The sequence below is a fragment of the Penicillium soppii genome (assembly GCF_028829465.1).
Source record: "Penicillium soppii strain IBT 18220 chromosome Unknown utg000004l, whole genome shotgun sequence".
NCBI lineage: Eukaryota > Fungi > Ascomycota > Eurotiomycetes > Eurotiales > Aspergillaceae > Penicillium > Penicillium soppii.
The window spans coordinates 183,861-196,867 of NW_026643234.1; the positions used below are offsets into that span (position 1 = coordinate 183,861).

The window sequence follows — 13,007 nt, forward strand, 5'->3', positions numbered from 1 at the left end:
AACGATTTCAAGGCCCAAGTGGGTCAACAGGTCTGCCTATCACTTCCTCACAGGGATTTAGTTGAATCTATTGTAATTCAGAGGTATTAATTGATTGGTTTCTCAGAGGGAGGCCCGAGGCTATATATATACACAGTGAAGGCATCTACTTGCATCATGTATTTCTTCCACACAGAAAGAACTGGAAGCTTCTTGATCTGCAACAGCCTCATATCACAACAATGAGGTTATATTTCGGGACCAACCTCTTTATTAAATTTTCCTACGAAGAACAATGCCCATCGGTTGGTCGATAAAGGAAAATAGCTTCCAATCTCATCAAAAACAATGTTGGTATCTGACAGAAATTAGGGCTTCAAGCCTATGTTGATGCTTCAGGTCAATATCAATAACTCTGCATTTCTATATCCCTAATTCCAGCGATTCATGTTTGATTCTGACAGAAATCAAAGTCAGAATCGTGCATTAGCTCCGTATCACGTGAATCGTATATGTCACGAATGTCTCAGGAACAGGCGCCTGAACCGCAGTACAGTCTACGGTCAAAAGATGGAACCTGAAGATCTGCCCAGTGGTGCCCAGTGGGATGGGTATAGCCTGACAGAATTACCTCAAGTATTGTATCAAGAATTCGTCCGAGGTCTAAGACGATCGCCTGTGATTGATCACTGTAGTTGGCATTTCGAATGGATTTCAAGAACTGCCTGGTCGTCAAAGGCTTGGCAAAAAGTCTCCCGAGCCCGGAACTCTTACTTCGTCCGATCCGTCTGAAAATTATTTGAATACTCCGTAGGATTAGAGGCCAGTATCAACCCATCAAAGAATCCAACTTATGCGAGGCCTATGCACCCACGTTCCCATCAGCCAGGTGGGAGTTCAGACTGCCTCGTCTTTGGTGCATCGTCGGCCGAAGGCGACTAAGACCCATGCTACGAACGCCACAAATCCTGTCGATAGCCAACGACGGCAGCAGGAAAATTGGTGAGTTCGTCTAGGCTTCCTTTTTGAAATTTTCAATATTTTAGTTTGCCAAGAATTGAAGTGGTATTTCAATTAGCCCCCATCCCATCTGTATGGCAAAGAAGAGAAATTGAACCTCGACAGTGCTACATTTCAGCGAGCTGTCTGACTTTGTTACCATTAAACAAACTATATGGCGGATAGCACACCATTCCAGGCGCAATTAAAATAGACCTTTTACAATGCAAAGCCCTGAGGGATCGCCTTGTAGGGTTTTATTACATCAGTACGAGGCGATACGGAATTCCAATCAGATTAGATTAACGCAAAAGGCCCGTGTAACTCCGAAGCTCGGATTGCAGCAGCGACTAAGCCATTTTGGGACACAATGTAACCCCAGTGCTATTCCATCAAGTAATGATGGGATGGTTTGATTGATTAATCCAATCTAATCTCATCTTGAGGCACTATTTATCAGTGCGCCTTCCCTCCTGAGTAGGATCATTACAGAGGAATCTTTCATTTCTTTTCCTTCATTCTGGCCACCCTTGCCTTTTGTCGAGATGCTTGAAAAGACCGTATTCGGTCAAGCGGTCACCTCAGTCAGCGAGGCCCCTCCGACTGTGGAGTCTCAAGAGGCAAATAAAACGGTCCAGCATGGCGTGGAGATGGCAGAAGCGGTGACTATGTCATGGTCCAAAAGATCATTGATCCTGGTTTATGTCTGGTCAGTAAACAAAAACTATATATCCACACAATACATCTAACATCTCGGTGGCAAAAGCATGTGGTTGATATATTTTGTACGCGCTTTGAATGGAAGCTTAACGGCAAATTTGTCCCCATACATTACTAGTGATTTCCAAGGCCACTCTCTATTGACGGTGATCGAGATTGTTACGAGTGTTGTGAGTGCTGCGTGTACAATGCCGATCGCCAAGATGTTAAACATTTGGGATCGCGTGGTTGCATTGACCTCGATGCTGTTTATCGCGCTCGTTGGCCTCATTCTGATGGCATGCTGCCATAACATTGTGACCTATTGCGTGGCACAGGTATTTTATTACATCGCCGATTTTCCAATGCCCAGTACTAATGATATTCAAAGGCATTTGTGACAGTAGGCTTTACGGGCCTAATCTTCTGCGTGGACGTGTTGACGGCGGACACATCTAAAGTGCAGGACCGAGCTCTTGCATTTGCCTTTACCTCATCGCCGTATATAATCATGGCATTCGCAGGTGCACCACTTTCAGAGTCCTTCAACAATTCGAACTGGCGCTGGGCGTATGGCACAATTGCAATCCTTTTACCGACTGTGACAATGCCGCTGGTTATTATCTGGTCAGTCGCCCGGAAAAAAGCCCAGCAGGGCAAATTTCCGGACCGTGCGACTGACCAAAGGTCCTGGACTCAGCGTATCCAGCATCTTATTATTGAATTTGATATGGTTGGCATTTTACTCCTCACTGCTGGCCTATCCCTCTTTCTATTGGCATTCGTCCTGGCAGGTTCTCAGGAAGGCAAATGGCACTCCACGAACATAATATGCATGATTGTGATAGGCGGCGTTACTATTGGAGCATTCGTGGCTTATGAAAGATTCTTTGCTACAAGGCCGTTCATCCCTTACCACCTCCTTGTTTCACGAACAATTATTGGTACTTGCCTTTTGAACTTTACCTACATCATTGCTGCAAGTTGCTGGGGCACATACTTCACATCCTTCCTACAGGTTGTGTATAATACGACTCTCATGCAAGCAGGTTATATAACAGCGATTGCAAACCTGATTTCTCCTCTCTGGTTGATTGGAGTTGGGTGGCTTGTTCATATTACAGGGCGCTTCAAGTGGCTACTCCTATGTGCAATCCCGGTCTACATGCTTGCAATAGGTTTAATGCTCTATTTCCGGACACCCGGCCATAGTATCGGTTACATGTGTATGTGTGAGGTGTTCCTAGGATTCGGTACTGGTACCATCATTGCCCTTGAACAGACAGCAGTCCTAGCAGCATCCGAACATGACAATTATGCATCAACACTAGCACTGCTTGGTCTAAGCGGAAGTATTGGTGGTGCTATTGGCAATAGTATCTCTGGCGCCATATGGACAAACACACTACCCAACAAGCTCCAGGAATTTTTGCCAGCCGAGACAAAGCCACGGTGGAATGAGATCTATGAGTCACTACCAGTGCAGCTGAGCTTCGAGATCGGATCGACAACTCGTATTGCTATTGAGCACGCATATGCCATTGCCCAACGGGACATGCTCATAGCAGGTATTTCAATCATGGCAGTGACAGTCGTGTGGGTGCTACTGATCAAAGATGTCCGGATGAAGGAGAGAAATGATACAAAGGGGTTGCTTTTTTAATTCTTATTCTGTGGTGGACCTAGTTGTTGTGAAACAGCACTCCCGTTGATTGGTTGCATTTGATGTTCTAGACTTGATGTATCATCATGGCCTAAATGGCGTTTGATAACCTTCAATGGCCTTTTTAGAGCTCACTTTGGTCATGACCTTGATAGAATTGGTGTACTTGATCAAGGAATCAAATCAAAAATTCCCCTTGCCTGTTCGGGTTGATTACACTGTGGGAGACAGAAGCAGAGTCATTGTAGATCATCTTATCATTCTAGGTTATTGCCTCCTCAGCAAAAACTGATTATCCTGATATCAGACTTCATTTCTATCCCTCGTATTACGCTCCCAGCAGGACGGCCCGGCAAATCCCCAAAAAAAGGGTGCCAAAAATAACCCGCATCGGAAGCGAGTGGTCTTTGAGCGAGAGGCAACTCGACTGGATTGAATGCGACGACTTCCTCCCATGCCCCACAGACGTTGCTGGGCCGGACAAGTACAGGGCAAACATCAAGACCCAGAGGGTGGCATATTGCAATCTCTAATCTCGTCGATATATCGTAGAATAGATGAAATTCTCTTGCAAGAAAATGAGTATGGAAATGCAGGTCTACAGTGCATGGTGGGTTAATCCGTTAACATGGACTCTTGATGTATAATTTTACTCTACTAAGCACTCTATTGATTGGTATACGTGAAAAGGTCAGCAGCTAAGAGGATCGTCGGTCTGCTTTTGTAGTGCATGTTGTTGAATATGAAAAGTCTTGGAGATGAGTGACACCAAGGATTCGTCGAAAGAATGCATTTCGAACTATAATAGTAGACTTTTCTCAAGTTGCGATCATGTGCACGCCAACAAACACACCGCAAACGGCGATATAACGGCCCGGTCTGGACCAGAGGTTCTCCCCAAGAAAATCCAACAGAAGTCGATCAACAGGTAGTTGAATATAGTGACAGGTGGTGGCACATCTCATGCCATCCTTTGGTCCAATAGGCCATCTTGTATTGACTAGCTGAAGAAATTGGTGATGTGTTAATTTTGTGACAGTTAAAATTCAGCTTACCTACCATTCAGATTCCCCAATGTCTATCTCGCTATACGATTGAGGCGAATCTAGTCTTTTATGTCAGAATTTCGTTGAATTATTTTCGCCCTGAGAGAGAAACAATTTCATATTTGCGGGTGACTGTTCTCAGAACCTATTTTTTGGATCATAAACTTAATAGTCAACAGAGAGAGGATCAGATTATGGGTTACCAAACCAGAGTTGGAGATTGGCGTCTCGCCGGGTTCCATCCATGGATATACGGATACGATAGAAATCTAAATGACGAACGCCAAGATCTATTTTTTGAAATAGGGCCTTTTCCCGCCGTGGCAGTCATGGCGTTATGAATGGCAGGAAAGAGACCAAATCATTTTCTTACATCATGCCTGCAAGAACCTATTTATTCGGAGGTAGCCTTGCTCAAAAAACAAGGTTCCTAGGTTCATTGATTCAAAGGCTTGCTGCTTCTACACTGCCAAGACATACTATTCGGAATACCAACATGGCTCCTATCTGTTGCATTGTACCAGAACATGTACTCGAGAAGATTGTTGAAAGGGGACAAGCACCAGAGCATGTCATCAATGCCTGCCAGTCTACCATTGACAAAACAAAGGAATTGCACAATATTCGCATCGCGCGAGGCCAGAGTCTCCTCGCCAGTCAGGGACAACAGCCTTCTGAAGGTATCATTCCGCCTTATATCCACGAAAGAATTGCTCAGCACGCTGTAACAGAAGATCAACGTGATTCATTTCTACGTACATTTACGCATGATACTGAAAATCCTTTAGCCGCAGGAACTGTGCGCCATCTGAACCGTACGGTGTACAATGCGCAAAACTCCACTGAAGATCTTCCTCGCGACGACATCATGATCAAGGAACACGGTGCCCTTATCTCCAAGGAGCAAGACCCAAGCACTGACGCTAATGAATGCTACGCCGGATTTGGAAAGACTTATGACTTTTACTTCCAATTCTTCAATCGGGACTCCATCAACGGTCGAGGCCTCAAGCTGGACGGCTTTGTGCATTTCGGTAAAGGTTATCTGAATGCCTTTTGGGATGGCAGCGAAATGGTTTTCGGTGATGGAGACGGCCTTGTTTTCAATGGTTTCACGGATGAGCTCGATGTTATCGGCCACGAGCTTACCCACGGGGTAGTGCAGTACTCGAGCCCGCTAGATTATAGTTTTCAAAGCGGTGCCTTGAACGAGTCCCTCGCAGACGTCTTTGGGATCATGATCAAGCAGTGGGGTGAGGATCCAGAGAACCCACAGACTGCGGATCAATCCAATTGGCTTATCGGCGAAGGAATCTGGGCTAATGGAATCAAAGGTAGAGCTTTAAGAGACATGAAGGCACCTGGAACGGCTTACGATGACGAAAGGGTCGGATCGGATCCCCAACCCGCTCATTGGAAAGATTTTAAAAGACTTCCACTCACAAGTGATCGTGGTGGAGTTCATATCAATTCCGGTATCCCGAATTATGCTTTTTACTTGGCGTCCACGAGGATTGGAGGATATTCTTGGCAAACTGCTGGCCCTATTTGGTACAAGGCTCTGAACAGTGGTAAGCTCAGCGGAAACGCTACATTCAAGGAGTTTGCCGACCTCACTGTTCTTTATGCTGGAGAGCATGAAGCAAAAATCAGGGAAGCTTGGAGCCAGGTCGGTCATCCGTTTGATGATAGCAGGCATGAGTTGTAATCGTCTTTTGAAGTGGGCTAGGATGTCGTGCTCGTTCCTCAACTGCTGGATTTTGATAGAAGTGTAGTATCCTCCAATACTTGATAGCATGCTGTTTAATCAGTATATTTAATGCCAATCAATAAGCCATAATTTGGGCGCCAGAGGCTCATATCCAAGTATCAATATCTAATTTCACTTCAGCTAATTCTAAGGAAATGTCGGCCAACGGCCTACAGAATTTCAGGCTGACTAAAGAACAGATTTGTGCTGTTTCCATTGAAAGTCATCTACGTAGTTATATCGCAAGGGTATCTTTAGAAGTCAATTTACTGGATAAGAAAATAGGACATTTTCCAGTTGATGAAAGTTGCAATGCTGCATGTACTGGCCCCTTGATCCTCTCGGGGGATATCGACTGATCAAATAACGGGGTAATATTAGGTGGTATCAGCTAGAACATGTTAGATCCCTCTGGGTTTTGCCTTTCAGTCATACTATAGACTTTCATTCGTTCCCATTTCTTCATCTCTTGCACGCTGTTTCCCATTTATAACAATACTGTGGGTGCGCTGACTTGGAGAACTTTCCACCGCGGTGACGCTCGTATGAGGTTGGGAGAATTCACCGTTCGCATATGTATCTGGCTGGTTCGTTTCAATAATATCATTTGCAGTAGCGTATCGTTTCATAACATCTTGGATTAAGGCATCAATCTCTTTCTTCGAAAATCTTCTGCTGCCGTATCGTAATAATACTGTCGCCTCTTCAATGCGATCTAGCACTTTTGTTACTTCAGCCAGATTTCTCCTCAGTCGCTGTGGAAGTCCTCTTCCTTTAAGTAGCGCCAGCAGCCCAGCGATGGATGTATTGAAAGCCCCGAGAATCGTAATTGCCAGCATATGCTGACCGCCTAAAGGGCCGAGCGCAGTGATAGCGGCCCCTATAGCGATCTGCGCAATTGCGAGCGCGTTAAATGATATATTGACGATTTGGTATTGAGCGATTTGGCTACGCTTTTGTGATAAGAGCTTTTTTCGAATGCCAACTGTTGCTCTCTCGAAAGTTTGATAATTTGGAGGCTCTTCGTGAGGTGCGTCTTGAAAAATTTCCGACATTTTGTACACTTCATAGTATAGCAAACAGAATCCTAAACCCTAGGTACATATGAAGGCTTATATGCTGCGTACACAGTTTCCGTGACGACAGACTGATGTCAACACCGAATGATTTCGTATACCCATGGGTTTATTGCTCATAATTAAAGCTTGGTGTTAATATATGTTGCAAACAACCACACTTCATTCCCAGTGCAACTATTATGTTGAGTTCCGGGAACCTCAACAGACAGCCGGTCTCACCTCTGACTGGATGGGCTGAACTGTAAAGGGATGCGATCACGTACTGTGCGAATCTTAGCCGTCTATGTTGAGGAAATCTGGGAGTTGTGTCAGTATATTAATGGTTTGCCGTTGGCGGCATACTAATTGTAGCAAGCCGGATTATCTGTACCCTTTGTCCCATGGCCCCAGAATGTTTAAATTCGGGGTTTCTTGCACACGTGTTCAACGTGTTAACGCGAACCATGGTCAGCCCATCCTAGTGAGGATAGGCTTCCGCTTGTCGCCCAAACCAGTCGGAGGATTGGGGACTGCTTTTGGAGACACCTCGTGGGGATATCACTGGTGAACCGCGATCGGAATGTGACCTTGGGAAAGTTTTCCGTGGATTATATCCAAAACAATGAATAATGAGGTATCGGATACCACGTCCTACTGTCTATTCTATTCGCTACAACAATTAGGTTGTAGCTTTATTTTTAGGTTCATCTCGAGATCCACGTTGATCACTAAGTTAAAGTGATAGTAATCTAACTTTTTTACGATCTAGATCTAGACTTAGAATTAATCACACTGTCTCTAATATTTACTAACCAACTTAGTTTTTGTCTATAAACAGAAATAGTACATAGATAATATTATTACACTTGATAAGTCTATCGAGTATTGTCAGCTATTTGTTATGAACACGAGTGGCTATAATGCGGAGACCTGCTCTTAATCATGGGTGCATAGGGCGAAACGTGGAAGTTATTCTCATTGAGGAGGTATATATTTCAATCAGACACCTCTTCCAGTGTCGTTGAAAGCCTCACAAATCTGACAAATGGAACATTGTAGAATCCACAGCCATTAAAAAGAAATCCTAAAACAAACAAAACTTAAACACTGAGCCCAATGTACCTTGATGGTCGGTCACAATTCCCAAAAAATGAGTCAACGTGTGGCCAAGCTTAAACGTGTTGGCGGGTTGAGCACCCGCACATCATCCGGCCCTGATCTTGAGCGTATTGCCTGATTATAGCTGAACCGAGGGAAATCCGGTGTTTGTATTCAACCATCTCAATCGAAATGGAGCGGACTTAACTAAATGATCAGCTGGGGACAAGAAATGACGCGAACTGAAACAATGAAACTACTATCTCTGTTAAGTGGGTGAGATGGCAACAAAGGGCTCGCGCTAAGGCCGTGAGACATTGACCGCCACTCACTTTCACTGCCCGGCCGTATACCACAACACACATCAACACACATCAATTGTCTCGTCAACGTTCATCAACTACGATCGACGTTCATCAACGTTCATCAACACATATCCTCGTCAACGTTCATTAACGTTCATCAACGCTCATCAACGCTCGTCAACGCTCTTCAACGCTCTTCAACGCTCGTCAACACATCCGCGACGCACCAAAATACTCACCATTTTGTTCGCTCTAAGCCCTGACAGCAGATGCATTCTATTGCGGCGGGAAGACTAGCCGACCGCAAACCATGAGGACAGGAGGGTTGGGAACATGGCGCTCGATGACGAAGGTTGAATCTTGAATTTACGATTTTGATGATTGGTTTGTATCTATCTAGGGCTCAATCTATTTCACTAATGATGATCCTTGGACTACGAAATACATTATCAAGATATTGCGCAGATCTTTGCATCTTTGATTACTCTTGAACACTCGAATACTGGTCCCTAACACCGCGAAGAGGTGCCTGCATATCGCTAGAGGCCTTGTTAACGCAGCAAAATCCTACGAAGCACATCGGTTGACGCAGAGCTCGTCCTGCGAAGCACATTTTAACACTCGCGGGGCTTAAGGCAGCGAGGGACCGTAATTCTTATATCGCTGGGCTCGTGGCAGCGAGAGCCGTAGCTATAGAAGCTATTAAGCCCGCAGGAAAAAGTGGGACACGATAATGTGTTAAAGTGTGAGGATCGAAGTCCTGGTTTTCTAGGCTAGGAATCTGGCTCCTTTTATATTTTTTCGGCTACGTCTTGACTAAGGAACTAGTTACGTAGTTAGTAGCGAGAATTACCGTCTTTTTAATAGGCGTTAAAGCGAGTCAAACGACGTTTAAAATAGTGTTTAGAGACTTTATAGCCTATAGACTTAAGTTTCGACCAAGTTTTATTTCTCTTAAACTTATGCGTCAAGTATAGTGAACTACTTTACTAACTATCAAAAAGACAGTAACGCCATAAAATTATGTTTCCTATATATCATTAAATTTATAATTAACTCGCTTAATGTCACGAAGAAATCGATCCTGAACCGATTCTGCCGTGTTCCACCGCCTTTCGTAGTTCGTGTTTTATGTCACGTGTATCTATATCCACTCTTTGTATTTATTCTTGTTTTTCCGCACATTTACAATACACCGTCCTTGACCCCTTTTCGTTGTTAGTTATGAGCCCGATTCGCAGTCACACCCCCCTGTTTTAACGATAAAGGAGGCGGTCGCCGTAGGAAGGCCTACCTCCCCCGAACAATGGAAGCCATGGCTATCGTATATCAAGGCGATAGCCCTCGAGGCACAAATTTGGCAGCAGGTCAACCCAGAGCTAGCCGAGCCCGAGAAGCCTTCACCACCTTAAAAGCCTATACCCTTAGGGATAAGGTAAGACGCGCAATCGACTAGCGATCTTACCGATAAAGAGATCGGTCGCTACCGAGATATGTTATCAATTTACCAGCTCGAGAAAGCAGAGTACGATCAGCAAAGCAGGGCCCGACAGCATATACTAGGAATAATCGGACAAACGATAGATCCAAAGTATAAGACTCTTCTTCTCGGCCAGTTTTCGCCATATCAACAACTCCGCATACTTTACGAGTTATTCTAAGCTTCCGATCGCACACATATCCAGATACTTCGTAGGCAATGGCAAGACCTTATACGTATAGGCGTTACACACGATAGTAAAGAGTAGTGGCTTAATCAGGTTCACTAGTAATATATCGAAGGTATTGTAGTAGGCGTACTAGAGATCCAATATCAAGATAGTGTGATATTCGATATCCTTTATACACTTAAGCATATCGCGCTAGGATTTTGTGACATTTGGTATCACGAAGTCTTTAATAAGTCGCGGAGCATCGAAGTACCACGATTTATCCGTATCTTTCAAGGGCAACGCGAGTTCTAAGCAATAGAGCGGACGCTAATACCTTCTTTAAAAGGCTCTTTCTCTACGTGGCAGGGCCATCTAGAAGCTAAACTAGCACACCACCTAGAAGCTAAACAAGCACACCGATATGTATGTGGAAAACTTCATCCTTACCACCGGTGTTTCTACCTCAATCAATCCATACGACCACCAAACTTTCAGCTACAGCAGCAAGTCATCGAGAGTATCAGAACCAAGCTATGTGACGAGACAGTCCTCGCAGATATTCAAAAAGATCTACCAGGATTCAAGGGTCTCGAAGAACACAGTCTTCAAGGGCATGCACATGCACATATAGTTAGACTAGATCAGGCAGAAGGGCCACTACGGCTAGCCTTCTAGAGGGCATTCGTCAGCTCCTAGTATCTTAAATAGCGATGCGCCATAACAGGAAACTATGAGACTATATAGGTAAGCACGCATATTAAGAGACTACGAGCTGAGGGGAAGTGTCACGTGTATCTATATCCACTCTTTGTATTTATTCTTGTTTTTCCGCACAATTACAATATACCGTCCTTGACCCCTTTTCGTTGTCATTTTACATTGTTTGATTAGATGCCTCAGGCATCACTACCTTAATTGTTTCAGCGTGTTGTTTCTTTCTTTTTCTTTCTTTCTTTCTTTCCCCATGTTTAGTATTCTAATTGAATGCACTCTTTTTCATCAAGACTTGGCTCGTAACACTTAACGCGGTAGCACTCTATATCTGCCCGTTCTAACCACGGTCATCGTCTCTTTTATAAGGGTTAGAGTGCTTTAGTAGATACCGAACTAATAGGTTAAAGACTTTATAGCCGACAGAAACGCTAAGCTATACGTACGGTTAGCTATAAGACGTACTTCCTATTAATCCTACTATAATCCTCTTTACCTATCTCTAGCCTCGCGCCACTCGAACGGTACTTCTCTATATTGCTCGCAACCAACTAATGTTGCCTTAACGAATACTTCTGCTACCTGTCGGTACAGACACTATGAACATAGTCCCAAATCCAGGGTATTGGTTGTTTTTCTTTGACGGAGAATAAAAAGTCTAGACCAACCCGAGCCTAGTTTCCAAGACAACAAGTAAGTCATTTCAGATACCACGATTCATGATCCTGATCTAGTTCCTCGTGATCCCCACCCCCTCGCAAGAATGCAACGCTACTATCACACTAATGAGACCCTATATATAAATAGCACCCAACGGACCAATCAAACTCCATGCGCGACTTTAGACAGACGCAGGTACGGGGCGTGATGCAGATCCCAGTGGCGACCCACGGGACCCGGAGAATAAATTAGAAGGATTTGCAAAGGTCCAGACACGATCCACAAGCCTAGACTTGGCGTTCTGTCAGCGTACGGATGGACCAGGTCTTTGTTACTTAGAGGGTCGGTTAGGGCAGGTGAGGTGTTTGGAATATCACACAGACTTTTAGCAATAGAGATCCGATCCGCGGTTTAGCTGCCCTCGCAAGAGAGTGATTGGTCCTCCGTCGAATAGTAAGCTGCTTCTTTCTTTATCTGGTCTATAGAAAGTTCCAGACGATATGTATCTTCTGCAAGAACCTCCCACTAATGAGTAAATTCTCTTCAAACCCGACACTTCCTCTCCCTATCTAATCCAATTCGATTGCCAGTCTGCCAACTTTAGCAGCTACCCTTGAAAGCTAATACCAACTTTAGACGGACAAGATGGTAGATCTAAACAAAGTCTCCGGTTTATACACTAGAGGCCGAGAAACCGAGTGGTCCCGGCCGTCCCACAAAGTTTATTTTGAGCACCCGGCGTATTGTTGCCATGACTGCCGATCGAGAATATTTCCGCATACAGCTGCTCTCTTCTACAGAATACTTTGGTTTAACAGCGCGAGGTCTTAGAGAGAGTGCCCCGATCTTCCCTCTGGATTATCGGACTATAGGGAAAGATTTCATCACCCCAATCCAACAAGCAAGTGGTGCAGAAGCCTGCAGATAAGCTTTCGCAAGAATTTTTTGATTCGAATCGCTAAGCATTCTCCCATTACGAACATTCGATTTCTTTTCCCAAGTGGCTTCATCACGCGCTTTCGCTGCCAGTGAACCACAGCGCACCCTAGCGCGACTTCTTTGAAACGACAGCGCGGAACAGCGCGACGATCCGGCATGCAACATAGCGATTTTTGGACGCATGAATGATGGCTGCATTACTGAGAAATCTGTAAGTGGAGCCAATTGGTAAGCTGCCAAAAAGTTGCAGCTTTCGCCATAATAGCGAGGCTAATTGATTAGGCGTACGCAATGTTTCCACACGCCCGTTAATTCCAATAATCTGAAAGTCAAAAACAGCTCTGCATCTGGTTGTGATATTTTTCATCTACCCATCATAAAAGGCTTGCTGTCATAACCCTCGTCGTTGTCTTTTGTTCGAAAATAGGTTGTTAAAATCTCCTGTCGA

The 13,007-nt window shown here is 44.5% G+C and overlaps 3 protein-coding genes across 3 annotated transcripts; 2 read left to right on the forward strand and 1 right to left on the reverse strand.

Annotated features, from left to right (window-relative positions):
- Nucleotides 1-1,523: 1,523 nt before the first annotated feature.
- On the forward strand, nucleotides 1,524-3,340 carry N7529_003490 (major facilitator superfamily domain-containing protein; the record flags this gene model as incomplete). Its single annotated transcript, XM_057239017.1, has 3 exons — nucleotides 1,524-1,687; nucleotides 1,817-2,015; nucleotides 2,069-3,340. The coding sequence occupies 3 exons, from the start codon at nucleotides 1,524-1,526 to the stop codon at nucleotides 3,338-3,340; spliced, it is 1,635 nt and encodes a 544-aa protein (XP_057098312.1).
- Nucleotides 3,341-4,882: 1,542 nt separating this feature from the next.
- N7529_003491 (M4 family metallopeptidase) lies at nucleotides 4,883-6,094 on the forward strand (the record flags this gene model as incomplete). Its single annotated transcript, XM_057239018.1, has 1 exon — nucleotides 4,883-6,094. One exon carries the CDS (start codon nucleotides 4,883-4,885, stop codon nucleotides 6,092-6,094), a length of 1,212 nt encoding a protein of 403 aa, XP_057098313.1.
- A 476-nt stretch (nucleotides 6,095-6,570) lies between these two features.
- Nucleotides 6,571-7,191, reverse strand: N7529_003492 (uncharacterized protein; the record flags this gene model as incomplete). Its single annotated transcript, XM_057239019.1, has 1 exon — nucleotides 6,571-7,191. One exon carries the CDS (start codon nucleotides 7,189-7,191, stop codon nucleotides 6,571-6,573), a length of 621 nt encoding a protein of 206 aa, XP_057098314.1.
- Nucleotides 7,192-13,007: the final 5,816 nt, after the last annotated feature.